Consider the following 14,509-nt stretch of genomic DNA (forward strand, 5'->3'; position numbering starts at 1 on the left):
GTAGAGTGGAGAAAGTTTCGGGGAACATGGCTATCGTCTCACCTGTATCATAATCAAAATGTTATGACCAACAGAGCTGTTTGCATAACCCAGGGTTTATTTAGGCTTTAATGTCTGCTCCCAGTTGAGTTATTGCTTAGAATAGTGAATATATACTCACTGGCCACTTTGTTAGGCACACCTGTTCAATTGCTGGTTAATTCAAGTATCTACGTATGGCAGCAGCTTAATGCATTTAGGCGTGCTGTTCAAACTGAGCATTCGAACGTGTAAGAAATGTGATTTAGGCAACTTTGAATGCGGTGTCAGGCGGGCTGGTCTGAGTGCTTCAGAAATTGCTGATCTACTGTAGATCAGTAGAAAAAGAGAAAATAACCAGTGAGAGGCAGGTCTCTGGATATTTTTCAGAGAAAATTGGTGGGTGCTGCTCTTGGCGGCTAAGAACAGGAAACCGAGGCGACAAATGTGGATGATAGGGGCAGAATTTGGTGTAAACAACATGAAAGCATTGGTCTCCCTGCCTCGTATCAGGGGTTCAGTCTGGTGGTGTAATGGCGTGTGGGAATATTTTCTTGGCATACTTTGGCCCCCTTAGTACCAACTATGTATAGTTTAAATGCCACAGCCTACCTGAGTGTTGTTGCCGACCATGCCCATTCCTTTATGACTTCAGTGTAAGCAAGATAACAAACCATGCCACAAACATGAACACGACAATGAGTTCACTGTGCTTCACAGTCACCAGATCCCAAGCCAGTAGCGCACCTGTTGGATGTGGTGGAACTTAAGAGAGATGTGTGATTTCGCTGTGCGGCAAAGAAATCTGCAGAATCACGTTTTTCCAGGATCTTGTTGAATCTTGAAGGCGAAAGGGGGCGTAACCTGATTGGAGCAGGGATAGCTCAGTAGGTGGAGTGGTCGCCCCATAATCGGAAGGTTGGGGGTTCGCTACCCTGAGGTACCCGTCTCTACACACTGCTCCCCGGGCACTGGATTGGTAGCTGCCCACTGCCTCACTGAGTGAATGGTTAAATGCAGAGGACTACAAAATTTCCCCCATGTGGGACTATAAAGGGTTTAAAATAAATAAAAAATACTAGCAAAGTGTAACCAAAGAAAGTGGTCAGTGAGTCTATATCAGTTTTATTCTTTAAAAAAACCTAACAAACAAAGTTAATAATCTTGGTAGTGGTTAAATGAAACTACTGTATAGTAATGTTACTTTATGTCCACTTCTCACAAAGACAGATGGACACTGTGGAATAACATATTCAAATTTAAAGTACTCTAAAGTACAAAGAAGTCAGTTTATCAACTTCAAGGAACAGTTAAACCTTAACAATATTTTGTCTCCTAAAATGGAAAAAATACATGCTTTAATAATAAAAAAAAAGAACAGCAGCAGAACTTATACATAACATTACAGTGTAAATGTACAATGCAATGATCTGCTTGTTTATACGTGATTAAATTAAAAAGTTGCTGATAACTTAATCTAACAATAGCATACTGCCCAAAATCTGCCTCTTAAACCTTGCGCCGTTTTTGCACGAGTCCACTTCCTCTTTAATATACTGGGTGAGATATGGTTCTCCTTGGATAGTCACTTTGAGCAATTGAACCTGACAGTGAATTTCCCAAAAATACTTTTACAGCCTCTTGTAAAATACTTCATCAGGCCTCAAAATTGTTGATTAGCATATTCACCCCGGATAGGCTGCTGCGGTACACTTTAAATTAATAAGCCACTAACTGTACAACATTTCATGAGCAAAAGAGAGAGAGAGATGGCGAGACAGAGAGATGGATGTCTTCTGTGCCACCTTGTGAAATATGTAATACATCTTCATTTTAACGGGTGTTGTAAATGTCAGGCCACAGATATTCTCTTAATGAAAAGATCACTCTGTGTCCGAACGTTGACAAATGTATCTGGTTTGAGCTGAAAACTGAAGAGTCGTCTCCCAGTTCCGACGACTTGAAGCGTTAACAAACTCAAGCTGCCCTCTCCTCCTGTGCATCGAGTTGATCAGTTTCAGATTAAACCTTGCCGCATCATCTGCTGTCATGGTTGTCTTACTCACTTGTGTGGCCGGCGGTTAAATGTTGGGTGGTGATTAGCCTTATAGTCTGTAACTTCAGTAGCATAATCATGGACACAAATCCACAATTAAATCACTTAATCCGACATTAAATTGGCTTCAGATCAGGGCTGTGGCCCCAGAAACTTAATTGGGCTTTGAGCATGAAATAAGCTTCTTTCGCATGATCCAAGGTTGACGATGAATAATAAATTTCACTATTCTCCCTTGATTTTTTTTAATGTGCTTTGTCAAAAAAGACATGGTTGCTAAGCAGCAGAGCTAGCAATAGTAAATATATATTAAACCTCCCATCTGTACCAGAATCTGGAAAACAGACAGATGTTGCAACACGGTTTGAGTCTGCACCCCTTTGTACTATAAGTGCTTTGGCTGACCCTGAAGTAAGGCAACATGCATTTCTGCAAGTATTCAGTGTGCTTCATTAATTTTGTTGGCTGTGTGAAGTTTTTTTTTTTTTTTCCCCCTGTGTCGCTTTTAATTCAGGGAGGAAAAAAAGTAAAATCAAAGCTCATTTAATCCTTACAGAGTTGTTAATTTGCCTAATTGTGTGTGTTTTACTACTCGTGAGTGATAGATGAAAACCTAGTATGTCTAATTTCTATTATTAAAAAAAACTGTATGTGAAGAAGATTTTTACAGTTCTCGGAAAATGATAGATGTCAAAAAATATCTACCGCGCTTCCTTCCTTTGTTTCCCTTCTCGTGTTTCAAAAACTTGCAGAAGTTCAAGCACATGGTGTGTTTTGTTCGCAGCCTGGAGCTGCTAATGTGGGCTGCTTCAAAGCTGTATCCAGCATGCAGGACTGTGATTGCAGAAAGGTTAGCATGGGTTTGAGGATTTGAAAAGTGCTAGATAGCGCAGGCTTCTGTCAGTTCGCCCTCAAGCCCACCGGCAAAATTTTCCTTCTGCTCTTCGTCCCACGGTTTTATGCAAACTTACAACGATGTCACTGACATCAATTTACCCCTAAAAGCTGCACTGCACCGGGCTATTACAGAGCGTTCGCTGTCTCACCACCTCCTCAGGGTAACCGAGAACAGGGAGAATATAAAGAATCAGCATATAGATACAGTTTTGTTTTTACGCCCCACTTTACAGCACACAGGTGCAATGCCTTTGTTATTATGTGCAGCCAGACCAATTTACTTTATGGTTTTATACTCCACTGATCACCAACACAGTCTCTTCTTTTCCTTTACACACATTTCTTAATGTAACTTCCTAACAGGCCTGCTCTCCACAGTGGGGGAAATTAACAGGATGTGAATAATAAATGAGATCTTAATTGATCAGGGTTCTGTCTAAACAGATTGTATAGTTGCGCCTTTGATATTCATATGTTGAGTCAAATAAATCAATGCATTCAAACTATGGGAAAGTTTGAGAAACAGATTCACTTTATTGAACTGTTTAGTTTGTGATTTTAGAAAAGTTTAGAAAGTTAGACAAAACTAGACTAAACAAAAAATATAATCAATAATAACCATTCAATATATTGTAATTCAGTTGTCTGAGAAGGAACTAGGCTGTTGCACTCCCCCCTAGAGTCTATTTTCAGACTTCAGAAAGTCACTGATAGGGGACTGTGACCAATCAATGTCTTTTTAGGTGAGCGATACACAATAATAATTTAAAGTAGTTTGAAAAAGTTCACATAACAGATAAATTGTGGTGGTGCACTAAGTACAGAGGGGCATTTAATGAGGAGGAGACATGGCACCGAAAGAACCCTGAGTAAAAACAAACACGTTCTCTCCCTATTTATCCAATGTGGAAGATTTAAAGTCGGGGAAAAACTGATCATATTTTTATGGTGGAAAAAGAAATGCACAAAATGAGCAATTTCAAAACAACAACAACAACCTGTAACTTGAGCCAAAGTGTCATTTTTTCCTGTTTATGTCTCTGTTGAATCATACAAATAGTTGCCAGAATTGAATTTTGCTTTATCACGTGAACACAAAAATGTATTCTAGAAACTGGACATGTGACTGACAGAAAACAGGAAAAACAACACATTTACTTCCACATTTTCTCAAGTGTGTCTGCTGAGTGGGTCCCACATAACTGAAGTGGGTAAACAAAACAGGAATAGCTGAATATGACCGCATCTAGGGACTCAGGTTTGTGACATCCTGTTTGTGTATTTCATAACCCCGGTCTGCGCTGTTGTGGCAGGCTTTGTTTTATTGTCATTTTACGGTGCTCTAGTGTTGTTGTCGCCATTATTATTTTTGGTGCCTAAGAGCTGGCCTGCATTAAAGCTGCTTTCAAGCTTGTTCATCCATCACAGAAAGCGAGAGAGGCGGAGGCACGCAAAGGGAAAGAAACGGCAAGAGACGGAGAAGAGTGAGAGGATGGACAAATGCGGAGACTGCTAATGGCTTTATTGGAATGATACCAGTTATTAATTATGCTGCCCTCACTTAAAAAAGACAGATTAAAAAAAAAAAAAAAGAGGGTGAGTTAAGGGAGGAGAGCAGCTGCAATCTGTAACATGCTGTCTCAACTAATAGCTAGAAGTCAGCTTTTACTGATCACTGGATGGCTCTTTCCTAATTGATGGGGATGTGTGTCAGTGTGCATGTGTGTGTCTGCGTGCTGCTTGTGTGTTTCCTTGCCCTTCATTTCCGTTTTCGGAACATGAATGTCTGTTTGCCTTCCAGTCGCGCGTGTGTGCTGTAAATCTAATCACTCCTAGTGTGTGGTAGCGTGAGTGGAAGGCTAATATTGTCCATGTCACCAGTCTTACCCGGGCATGTCAGGAGGACCTGTCCTTGTCCTCTTCCTCTCTTAACTCTGTCCATCTGTTCTTTATCCTCTGCAGGAGAGGTGTATTTCCTCTTCGAGCAAACAACTTTTGACAAAGTCAGACATCAGGAAAGCGTGGCAGTCGTCTTCTCTCGTTTCTTATAATTTTGCCCCTCGTTGTATATGGAGCTCTAAGGTAGCCCTTGAACGTTTTTGTTGGAGGAGGGCAGAGTATCAGGATTTCCCACCTCTTGCTTTACACTGAAGCTTTAAACACATACTGGCACCTGCCAACACACACAAAAAGTACAGATGTAATCCTCGCTAACTGATTTTATCATCTCTGAATCAACACCACCAGAACTAATTTCATAGCAGCCCTTTCTCTCTGTGTGCTGAATTTATTTTACGACCCATGCGCAATGCCAAACCGCTGTAAAGTGGTAAAAAATATACAGTATGACCGCTGATGATGTTTTTTCCCCCCCTCCTCCAGGTTTCCTTTAGTTAGCTGCTTTGGAAGCACTGCAGGCCTTTGCACTAAGGCACTGAGGAGACAATGAGTGACCAGAGGGAATGGAATGATTATCATGTCTCCGGATATAGCTGCTTTCACTCTGTGATTAACCTCTGGTGGTGTGTAGGGGTGTTTTACTAGGATGTGCTTGAGTGTGTGTGTGCAGGTGATTGGACCCAGGGTGTAGATCTAATGGAGCCAAAGGGATGATTACATTGAAAAGGTCAGTTTTGTCTCCTGTTGCTGCAATTAAGACACTGGAGAAAGGGAGACTGGGGTACTGGATAAGTACTGCAGACAGAGAAAGAGGAGAGAAAAAAGGAAGGGAATTAGCTACAGGTATGGCTGGGAGAGAAGGAGAGACGTGAGCATTAAGACAACATCGGTGTCTTGATGGAAGCGCATGTCAGGAAACGTTACTTCAGCTTCAGTGTGTGTAATTGAGCTCGAATGAGAGTGTTTAATTTTGAGCACATCTGTGACCGTGTAGGTCCATTCATGCTGTTATACATATGTACAAGTACTGTGTATCTGAATACAATATGTATGTGTGTGTGTGTTTTAAAACTTTACAAATAGTGCTGGTATGTGAATGTGTAAACACACAAAAATACATGTTTTTTGACATTTCTTTGAAGTGATTACTTATTCACACATCACGTTTTTAGATCCTAAATCTCAGCCTGTATGTGTTTTCGACAGGTTGGGCCCTAATGGCGTTGTCTGGATCATGCTTTTACTCATGCACGAGGAGAAAGCAATGTTGTTTTGTACTTTAGCGCCTCTTTAGTGGTTTGAGGCAGACTGTGTCAGGAGTGACACCACTCCACTGGAGATTACAACAGTTCGCCGTGTTTGGAGACAGGAAACTGATGCTTCAGTGACTAGAACAAGAATAAATTGGAGTAGATGGAAAGGAGTGTTGAACTTCAAACTACTGAGTTGCACTTCAAAAGCTCCCTCTTCACATCCTCTGCACAAAGTCATCTTTGACATGGTGTTTTGTCTGTGCATGAAGGATGTCCGAATTGGTTTCTCTTTGTCAAGGGTTGTTCTTGACTGGTTTTATGTTTAACGTTAACTACAAGGTTTGTGCTTTTTTGGGCCCGTCTGCCTTGCAGTACAACTTACAGGGGCTGAAAACTAATAAAAGTGTGAGAGCCAGAAATCCACATTGTTTGTTTGAAAATGAAATCCTTAAAACAGTTGGGATGCCAGGTTGGAGTCTAAGGTGCTGATTAAGCACTGCTAACTAAGATCTGCAGTCTAAATCTTTTACTGCCTTTCACGTTTCCTGTCAACTCTTTACTGTCAGTTGTCCAATAACAGCTCATAATAAAAGAGAAAAATTATGTGATATAAATAAAATGTTGGCAGTGGTGTTACACCACACTATTAGCTGTACTTAACAGGGTCAGCTGGGATGAACTCCAGCTGGGGATGGGATCTGCGTTTTGGAGAATAGACTTGAGAGGCAGGCTACATCCTGGAGAGGTGTCCGGTTGATTACGGGCCACACACACCTGTGTTTATATAGAAACACAAATTTCTTGCTGTGAGGCTCGACCCGAACACCACTGTGCTTACTGTGGACAATACTGCAGAGCTCGAGGTTTTCAATTAGGGTTAAACATTTGATTTTATGATTATTTAGTTATTCATATCTGTTAAGTCACTGAAATGTTGAACTTTAAGATTGAACTGAAGGAAAAATAAAAGATATCACCTGGTGTTTCAATGCATCACTGGATAAACTGTATTATTACTCTGTTTCCACGTGCTTTATAACAAATGTTGGCCAGCTCACCCGAAATGTTGACCACCCCCGCAAACATCATAAAAATTATATCACTTATGGTAAATAAAATTAAATTAAGTGCTGGGGTGCTTTTTTTCCCACCCAGCTTGTGATGTACAGTAATGAGTGTAAGTTTGCTGCCTTCTAGATCTCTTTGTCTTACCGCCTCAGGTAAACAGTGTCCTCAGAAATAGAATTTCCACGAAATATTTTCTTTGTCGAACAGGTGTTTTAGTCTTCAAACAAAAATCAAATGTTTTATACTGGAAAATATTACAATGGCCATTGTGCAGCTAGTAATTTAAATGGAAGATATGCCTTTTTTCATTATTTGGAGGCTTAAATGTTGCGTTACAATCTGGTGTCTGCTTTTGGTGCGTGGACAGGCAGAGCTGTGCTGCACAGCTGTGGGACTTGTGTTGTCTTCCCACTCTATCCTGACGGCGACGAGCTCATTATATCCAACCGGTTCTGCTGGGAGTGTGTTACAATTCCTTGTGTGATGCATGTGCACTCGTGCTACACATGCACGCACGCACACAGCTTTAGACCACTTGACCTTGGTTGCTATGACAGCAGCGGTAAGGCTGCACTGAGGTGTCAGTGTGTCTTTTTGACGAGTCCCGCAGGCACACCAACGCCAGCCCACCCGTTTTCTGTTTGTGTGTGTGTGTAATGATGATTAATACCTTTGTTTTGAAAGCCAACAGAGAGTTGTTGTGTGTTTGCATCTGTGCGAGCCTTTACGTTTGTGTGTACGTTTTTTTTCTTCTCTGTATCTGAGCATGGACTTTCCTCTGTGGCTGAACAAGCGCGTGTGTTGTGTGCATCAGAAGTTTCCATGCCTCATGCACTCTGAGCTGTCACTGCTATGATTGTTGTTTATAGTTTTGACATCTTGCACCTTGTCCCCGTTGTTTGTCAGTGTCTTTCTGTGCTTGTGAGAAGTTTTTTGATTTAATCTGGTCTCATTCGTAGCTCTGCCTCGTCTATTTTCTGCCTAACTTGTGGCCCAGCAGCACAGGTCACGTTGGCTGTGAACCTGTTCTGGTTTTTAAATGTTTTGAAAAGTAGAGAGGTGGTGGCTTCATCTTAACCAAACAGCAATTAGGGTGACACCAAGAACCGTTTCTAATTAGTTGTTTACCTCCCAACCTTTCATTTGACTGTATCTCATTAACATGTTCTTTTGAAATTGGTCTTGATGTCAGAATTACAGAGGAAAAAAAAACATTTCTCAGAGATAGTTCTTCTGTTTGGGTATGAGTTTAGGATTTTTTATGGTTGATTTAATGTTTTTATAATAGAAAACAGTGTTAAATGTTATTTTCATAGCCTTCTTTGCCTTTCATACGAATTTTCCCACAATTTATTCTACAGTGACGCATTTTTTCGACTCTGATTAATCACTTAACAAACATACAATTTTTGGGAAAAAAGAAAGCTGTGCAAAAGAAAAGAAAGCAGTAACCATCCATATGAAAGAGCCCGCTGAGCCATTCTTAAAAGAAGCAGAGGGTTCATCAGTGTTGTGAGGCAGAAAAAGATAAAGATGATGTGTGTTTTAATCATGTCCATGCAACCATCCATCCATCTACCCATCTATTCATTCTCTTCCGTTTATCCTTATCATGGTCATCGGAGGGCTGGCACCTATCCCAGCTACCATAGAGCGAGAGGCAGGGTACACCCTCGACAAGTCACCAGTGTGACAATCATTAACACTCACATTCACACCTATGGACAATTTAAATTTAGAAATTAATCTAACCCCACCAAGTGCATGTCTTTGGACTGTGGGAGGAAGCTGAAGTATGCAGAGAAAACCCACGCAAACATGCAAACTACACACAGAAAGACCTGTGGTGGAGGTGAACTCAGGACCTTCTTGCTGTGAGGCCACAGTGCTACCATTTTTTCTATTTCGCTTGTGTTTTATTCAAGTTCCATTGTGCTTGTGTGCTTTTTCAGCATTTTTGTTGGGGTTTTTTCTGATGCTTTCTTACATTGCCATGCATTTGACCTCACAGGCCCACCGTATGTCGGCTATGTGTCTTCATTCATAAATTAGACGCTAACCCACTGCAACCCTTTACCAGTCGGGCCGAGTATGACCAAGTCAGACCACGATTGTTTGGAGACAGGTTGCTTCCCACCAGGTGACCTGTGCAATCACCTGGGAACTGGTCACTCAGAGCTTGAGGGTACTACATCCTCAATCCCTGAGCGACCAGTTGGTCACCACGGCTACCTTTCTATTTGATCTCTGACAGCATAAGAAATTCGAAGAAATTCGGTGAAATCACGGGACAGCCATCAGGTCACAAAGAGGTTGTCATGCTATTTTTATTCTAGTGGGACTTGTTCTTCTTCTTACTCTGGTATAGCGTGGAAAACTATAGAGAAGTTAAAAAAAGGCAAAATGAACCAGCCCAATGTTGTAACTGTATCTACCAACTTGGCTGAACTATGACTCTTACTGATAATGCTTAAAAGTGAGAAGCGCTGCACTAAATCTCCACTCCCACTGACACATTGTCAAAGCACATGCAGGTTTTCTTTGTTTAGATGAAATTTTAACCATCATCTTGCCCTTTTTCTCTCTTTCTTTTTCATGTTGCTTCTGATGTCGCTGTATTACATCAAGGTAAGGAAACCAACACTGCATTAATCCTTTTCACCAGTTTTTCTTGAACTTCTTTCCCTCAGAATTGTGCTTATTATAGCTTTGATCATTTAAGTATTTTCTGGCTCCACGGTAATTAATGTGTTGACCGTTATGCATGAGAAACATGACACTGGGAAATTTTTGTTCTGGAAATATCTGAGAAACAGTTCTGAGTTTCTATGGAAAGAGCCACAAAGACATTCTCTGCATTCTCTCCACCTTTTCTTGTTGTCTTTCTTTTCCTTTTACTTGCTCTTCTCTCTCTCTGTGGTCCCAGTCTTATATGGTTCATATTTAATAACTCACTTATGTTTGTTGGCTCAACATGAAAAACAGCTTTAATAGCTTCTGGACGCCACCCACTCTTCTTTCCCAGCTCTGGTCTTATATTGCTTTCTGTCTTTGTCTCCTTCTTATCCTTTTCTTCCTGTGATTTTGTCCTCTTGTCGTCCCTTTTGGTGGCTGTGGTTCTTAGAAAAAGCGAGTCAGGTAGAGAAACCAGTGTTCCTTTTCCCAGATCTGTTAGTGTGGTCACACACTGTTGTAGTCAGGTGTGACGCTCCTGTTGCCAGTTTGTCGTTTGAACCAACTGTAGCTTGCTTGTGCCATCTCAACACAGTCGGCTCTTCTGGCAGGAGAAAAATTGGCTCCCTCTTCTTCTTCTTTTTCTTCTTGTGTGTTTCAGTATTTGTTTGTATGTTTCTTAGAGAGGGAGTGCATGAGTATGTGCTTGTATGTTTTGCTGGCAGGCAGTACTGGATTGTGGAGTAGTGTGCTGGCACTGGTGAGGTCCAGTTACCCTGTGCGCACCACACCTTAGGAGGTAATGCGATTATGAGGGCAGGGACAGGGGATTTGTTCAAAGAGCATAGAGAGGAACATCAAACACAAAAAAAGATGGGATTATCAAAAGATGAAGGGGAAAAGAGGCCGTATCCCCGCCTGTCTTTTAGCCAGCTTCCCCGTGAATACAAAGGAGGAGGGACAATGACACAGTAGATAGGCATTTTTTCTCTCTTTCTTTATTTCTCTCACTTATAAGTAACCCCGTTCTTAAGCTCGCTCCTTCTTTGTGGCACGCTCTCATTCAGGAAATTTAGTCGCATTAGTCCTCAAGGGATTCCCAAGCAGAACTGGGGACATCCTGCAATATGAAGCGTCTGTCCAGAGTGTCGCACCTATCACATATTATGCAAAAAATAAAAATAAAACACAAACACAGGAAAAACCCGTTTATGCTTTTATGTGCACAGTGGCAAAATGGTACATTTGTCATGTTAACATAACAAGGATTCAGCTGTGCAACTATAATTTAACCAGGCTGTTATGTGCAATTTGCAGCTGCAAGAAACATGACAAACCAACTCTGGCTCTGTTTGTTTTGATTGTCAGTGTCTCTGGGGGGCTAAAAGAGCTGTGTAACTATCATATGCAGTCATGCAAGAACACCTCAGGCTACCTGCATTGAGGCAGCTCCCTGTTTCTTCGCACCGAGTGACCCCCCCAGCTTGAAAGGATAACAGCTAAAATCGCTTCAGATATTCAGCGCTGATGAATTGAATGGAACCTAATGAGTGAGGTGGGGTTGTCTGTTTTATTCAGTTTGAAGAAAAGGTAAAATAAAGGATTCTCCAGCTGTTTTTAAAAATGTTTTTCCCTCTTTTTCTAGCATGCTTTAGCTGTAGTTAGATTAGCTGCGCCAATAATATCCTTAAAGCCTATCTGTCCTAAATTTCATAGAGCAGCTTTCTCTCGGTTTTCCCTTCCTCTTCACACACTGACACCACAACATCTCGACTATAGATTGTTACCCAAACTTTGGTCAACGACATATTTTTGATTTTTATGCAAATATTTCAGTTCTTTTTTAAGAATCACTGCTCCTCTTAGGATATTGGTCAGATTTAAGTGAAACAAGGTCATTTTTTTCTGGATGTTAGTGTTTGCAAGCCTCCTTGACTTCACAGTGGAGTTTGATTCTCATTAGTTTGTGCAATACAGCCAAACAATGTAAAAAAAGATTGCTTCCTTTCTGTATGTCACACATTACAACAACCTGTGAATTGTAATGGATCATGAGTTAGATGACCTAGTGTTTAGTGTAACTTTATATAGGGCTGTGCGATATGACCAAAATCTCATATTCCGATATAAGACATTTTTCGTCCTGACAACGATACAAATCACAAAAATGTAACATTTTATGTAAAATCTGTGAATCTCGGGCAACTTGCGTGAAGTGTTTCCAGCTGGGCGTCCTTTACCTGGAGTCCAGTGTTTTAACCAATGCATGAAACTATACATTTTTAGACATAAGTTGTAACGGCCGCCATTTTCTTTGAAAGTTTGAGTCTAAGGTTTATTTTTTTTTAGCACCTGACGGCTCTTTTTTGCTTCTCATCCGTAAACTCTCCGCATATTCTTTCACGTGATTCTTTATTTTGAAAAGTCTCAACAGGATATTGAGCTTTATTGTGAAAGGTTTATGTGGAACATAAACAAGCGGACACGCGAAGGTGTTACCGTCAGTGTTGCCAACTTAGCGACTTTGTCGCTATATTTAGCGAGTTTTCAGACCCCCTTAGCGACTTTTTTTCTAAAAAGCGACTAGCGACAAATCTGGCGACCTTTTCTGGTATTATTGGAGACTTATTTATGACGACTTTTTGACGTGAACACGCATATCGCTCTTACTCTCAACAAGCAGCGGTGCTGCCGTGGGCGCCTCACCCGTGCCAAAGCGCTCCCAGGCAGAGGATAGTCCTCCCCCAGCTGCTATCAGGGCAGGAGACGTTCACACCTGTGCGTCCAAACGGCAAATGAATCGCGCATGAGCGAAGCCTCTGCTCCCACATTGACTGTAATGCAGTCAGTTCTTCCTTTACTGTTATGCTGTTTTGTGGACCACAAGGTTTAAAACTACTTAAACACACACTCTCACACACAAATTAACTCCACTAGAGTGCCAATTTCGGGTCACTTTTGCCGTTCCAGGCCCAGATAAAGGAGCAGGGTTGGAATTGTGACATTAAAAAACAATAATTGCTAAAAGAAATTTAATTTGTAGTTCTAAATAAATTCTAACTGCATTTAGGACGTTTTTTACTCACTTTATGTCTCTTCCACGATGTTATTTCTCTCTCCAACAACGTAGGTTACAATTACATTAGCATGGCAAATTATGCAAATTAGGTGATGACGTCATCTGGCGACTTCTAGCGACTTTTAGGACAGCCAATAGCGATTTTCCTTACTAAGGAGTTGGCAACACTGGTTACCGTCGCTGTTGCTAACCACAACGCATAAAAACAGGCGCTTGTCCCTCAGTAGTGTGGTTATATTAAATATAAGAGAAATTGAGAACTTTAAGAAATTAATATAGCCACTACAGTGACCATCAAAACGATGAAAAAATATTGCTGTAAACAGTGTATTTTACGACACCACGAAACAAACGATTGCGTAATAGACGTTTTTTATATATATCGGACGTCGTCGTCGATATATATTGGACGACGTCCGATATATATTGGACGACGTCCGATATATATCGTTATATTGAACAGCCTTACTTGATTATATATACTTGATAATATTTTAGGGTCTATATAAAAGATTTGGAGCATCATTGTAGAAGCAGCTATTTGCTTTGTAGAAATATGATTGAATAATTTACTGAACATAAACTCACACAGAGATAATGTGCTTTAATGTTGTAATTATAGCTTCTCTGGTCATGTTTTCGTAGCTGGTCCTGCTCACTGTACGTTTGAGTTGCACCTTTTTCAAAGATGTTCCGTGTTTGTTAAAGGACTAATACCTCACACACTGCACTGAAAACGTGAGATGGCAGAGTGCAGTCCGAGGTTTTCAGCTTCTGTCTCCAAGAAGCATTATTTTCACAGTATATGGAAACATGTTTCTTCTCTCTGCTGTTCTCTGTTTCACTCTCTGTCTATAAATAGTTAAATTTATAGACCTCTTTCATAGTTTTTAGTTAAAACATCTGTACATGATTATACATTAAACTCTCCTTCACACAAATAACCATCCATGACTTTCTTCTCTTGTTTCTTTATAATCTCTTCTGTGCATTTAGACAAAACTAAAAGTTCATTGTGGGACAGTTTTTCCAATCTCAGTGTATTGATTGCAAAAAGCCAACGGTAACAGGGAAGGTTAGAGAGATGCTTGCTTGTTTTTGTCTCTGTGTATGTGTGTGCTACAAAATGTTTTTCTTCCATGTTGTACTGTTTGAATCTTCTCGTTTCTCTGTTGTGCTATCTGCCTCACACTACCAAAACGCAAACACATTCAGCTCATATGGATGCACAGTGAAGTGCTCCCATCAATATGAACACACCTTCTGCCCAACTCTCCTCCAGTCCTTCTCTCCAGTGTCTGTATTTTTGCCTTTTGACTGACCTTCTCCTCCTGTTGTAATCTGATGATGCTTTACGAGTTTGCGAGGGGGAGGGCATACAGTGGCAAGAACTAATGTTCTCTGTGATGTGTATGTGCTCTCTGTTCACTTTCCAACTATAACAATCTGAATCATGAGTTAAAAGTCTGCTTTGGTGTGTGTTTCCAAAAAAGATCTTGCGTTTTACCCAAAAATGTGGCTAGGAGGAGAAACTCAACTTTTAAAACTTAGTAACTCCTCCATCAG

General features: G+C 40.8%; 1 protein-coding gene across 3 annotated transcripts in view; it reads left to right on the top strand.

The window, feature by feature from the left end:
* Positions 1 to 14,509, top strand: part of fbxl17 (F-box and leucine-rich repeat protein 17) — a 227,138-nt gene that overhangs the window by 100,973 nt on the left and 111,656 nt on the right. Inside the window, exon 9 of one of the 3 annotated variants that reach the window (XM_085181181.1) lies at positions 9,820 to 10,448. The exons of the other annotated variants lie outside the window; for them this stretch is intronic. Coding sequence (XP_085037307.1) covers positions 9,820 to 9,823 — 4 coding nt within the window. The 3' untranslated portion in view covers positions 9,824 to 10,448. Of the gene's footprint in view, positions 1 to 9,819; positions 10,449 to 14,509 lie in introns of those variants that run through there. 3 annotated transcript variants of the gene reach the window in all.

Source organism: Neolamprologus multifasciatus, chromosome 12 (assembly GCF_963576455.1).
Source record: "Neolamprologus multifasciatus chromosome 12, fNeoMul1.2, whole genome shotgun sequence".
Classification (NCBI taxonomy): domain Eukaryota; kingdom Metazoa; phylum Chordata; class Actinopteri; order Cichliformes; family Cichlidae; genus Neolamprologus; species Neolamprologus multifasciatus.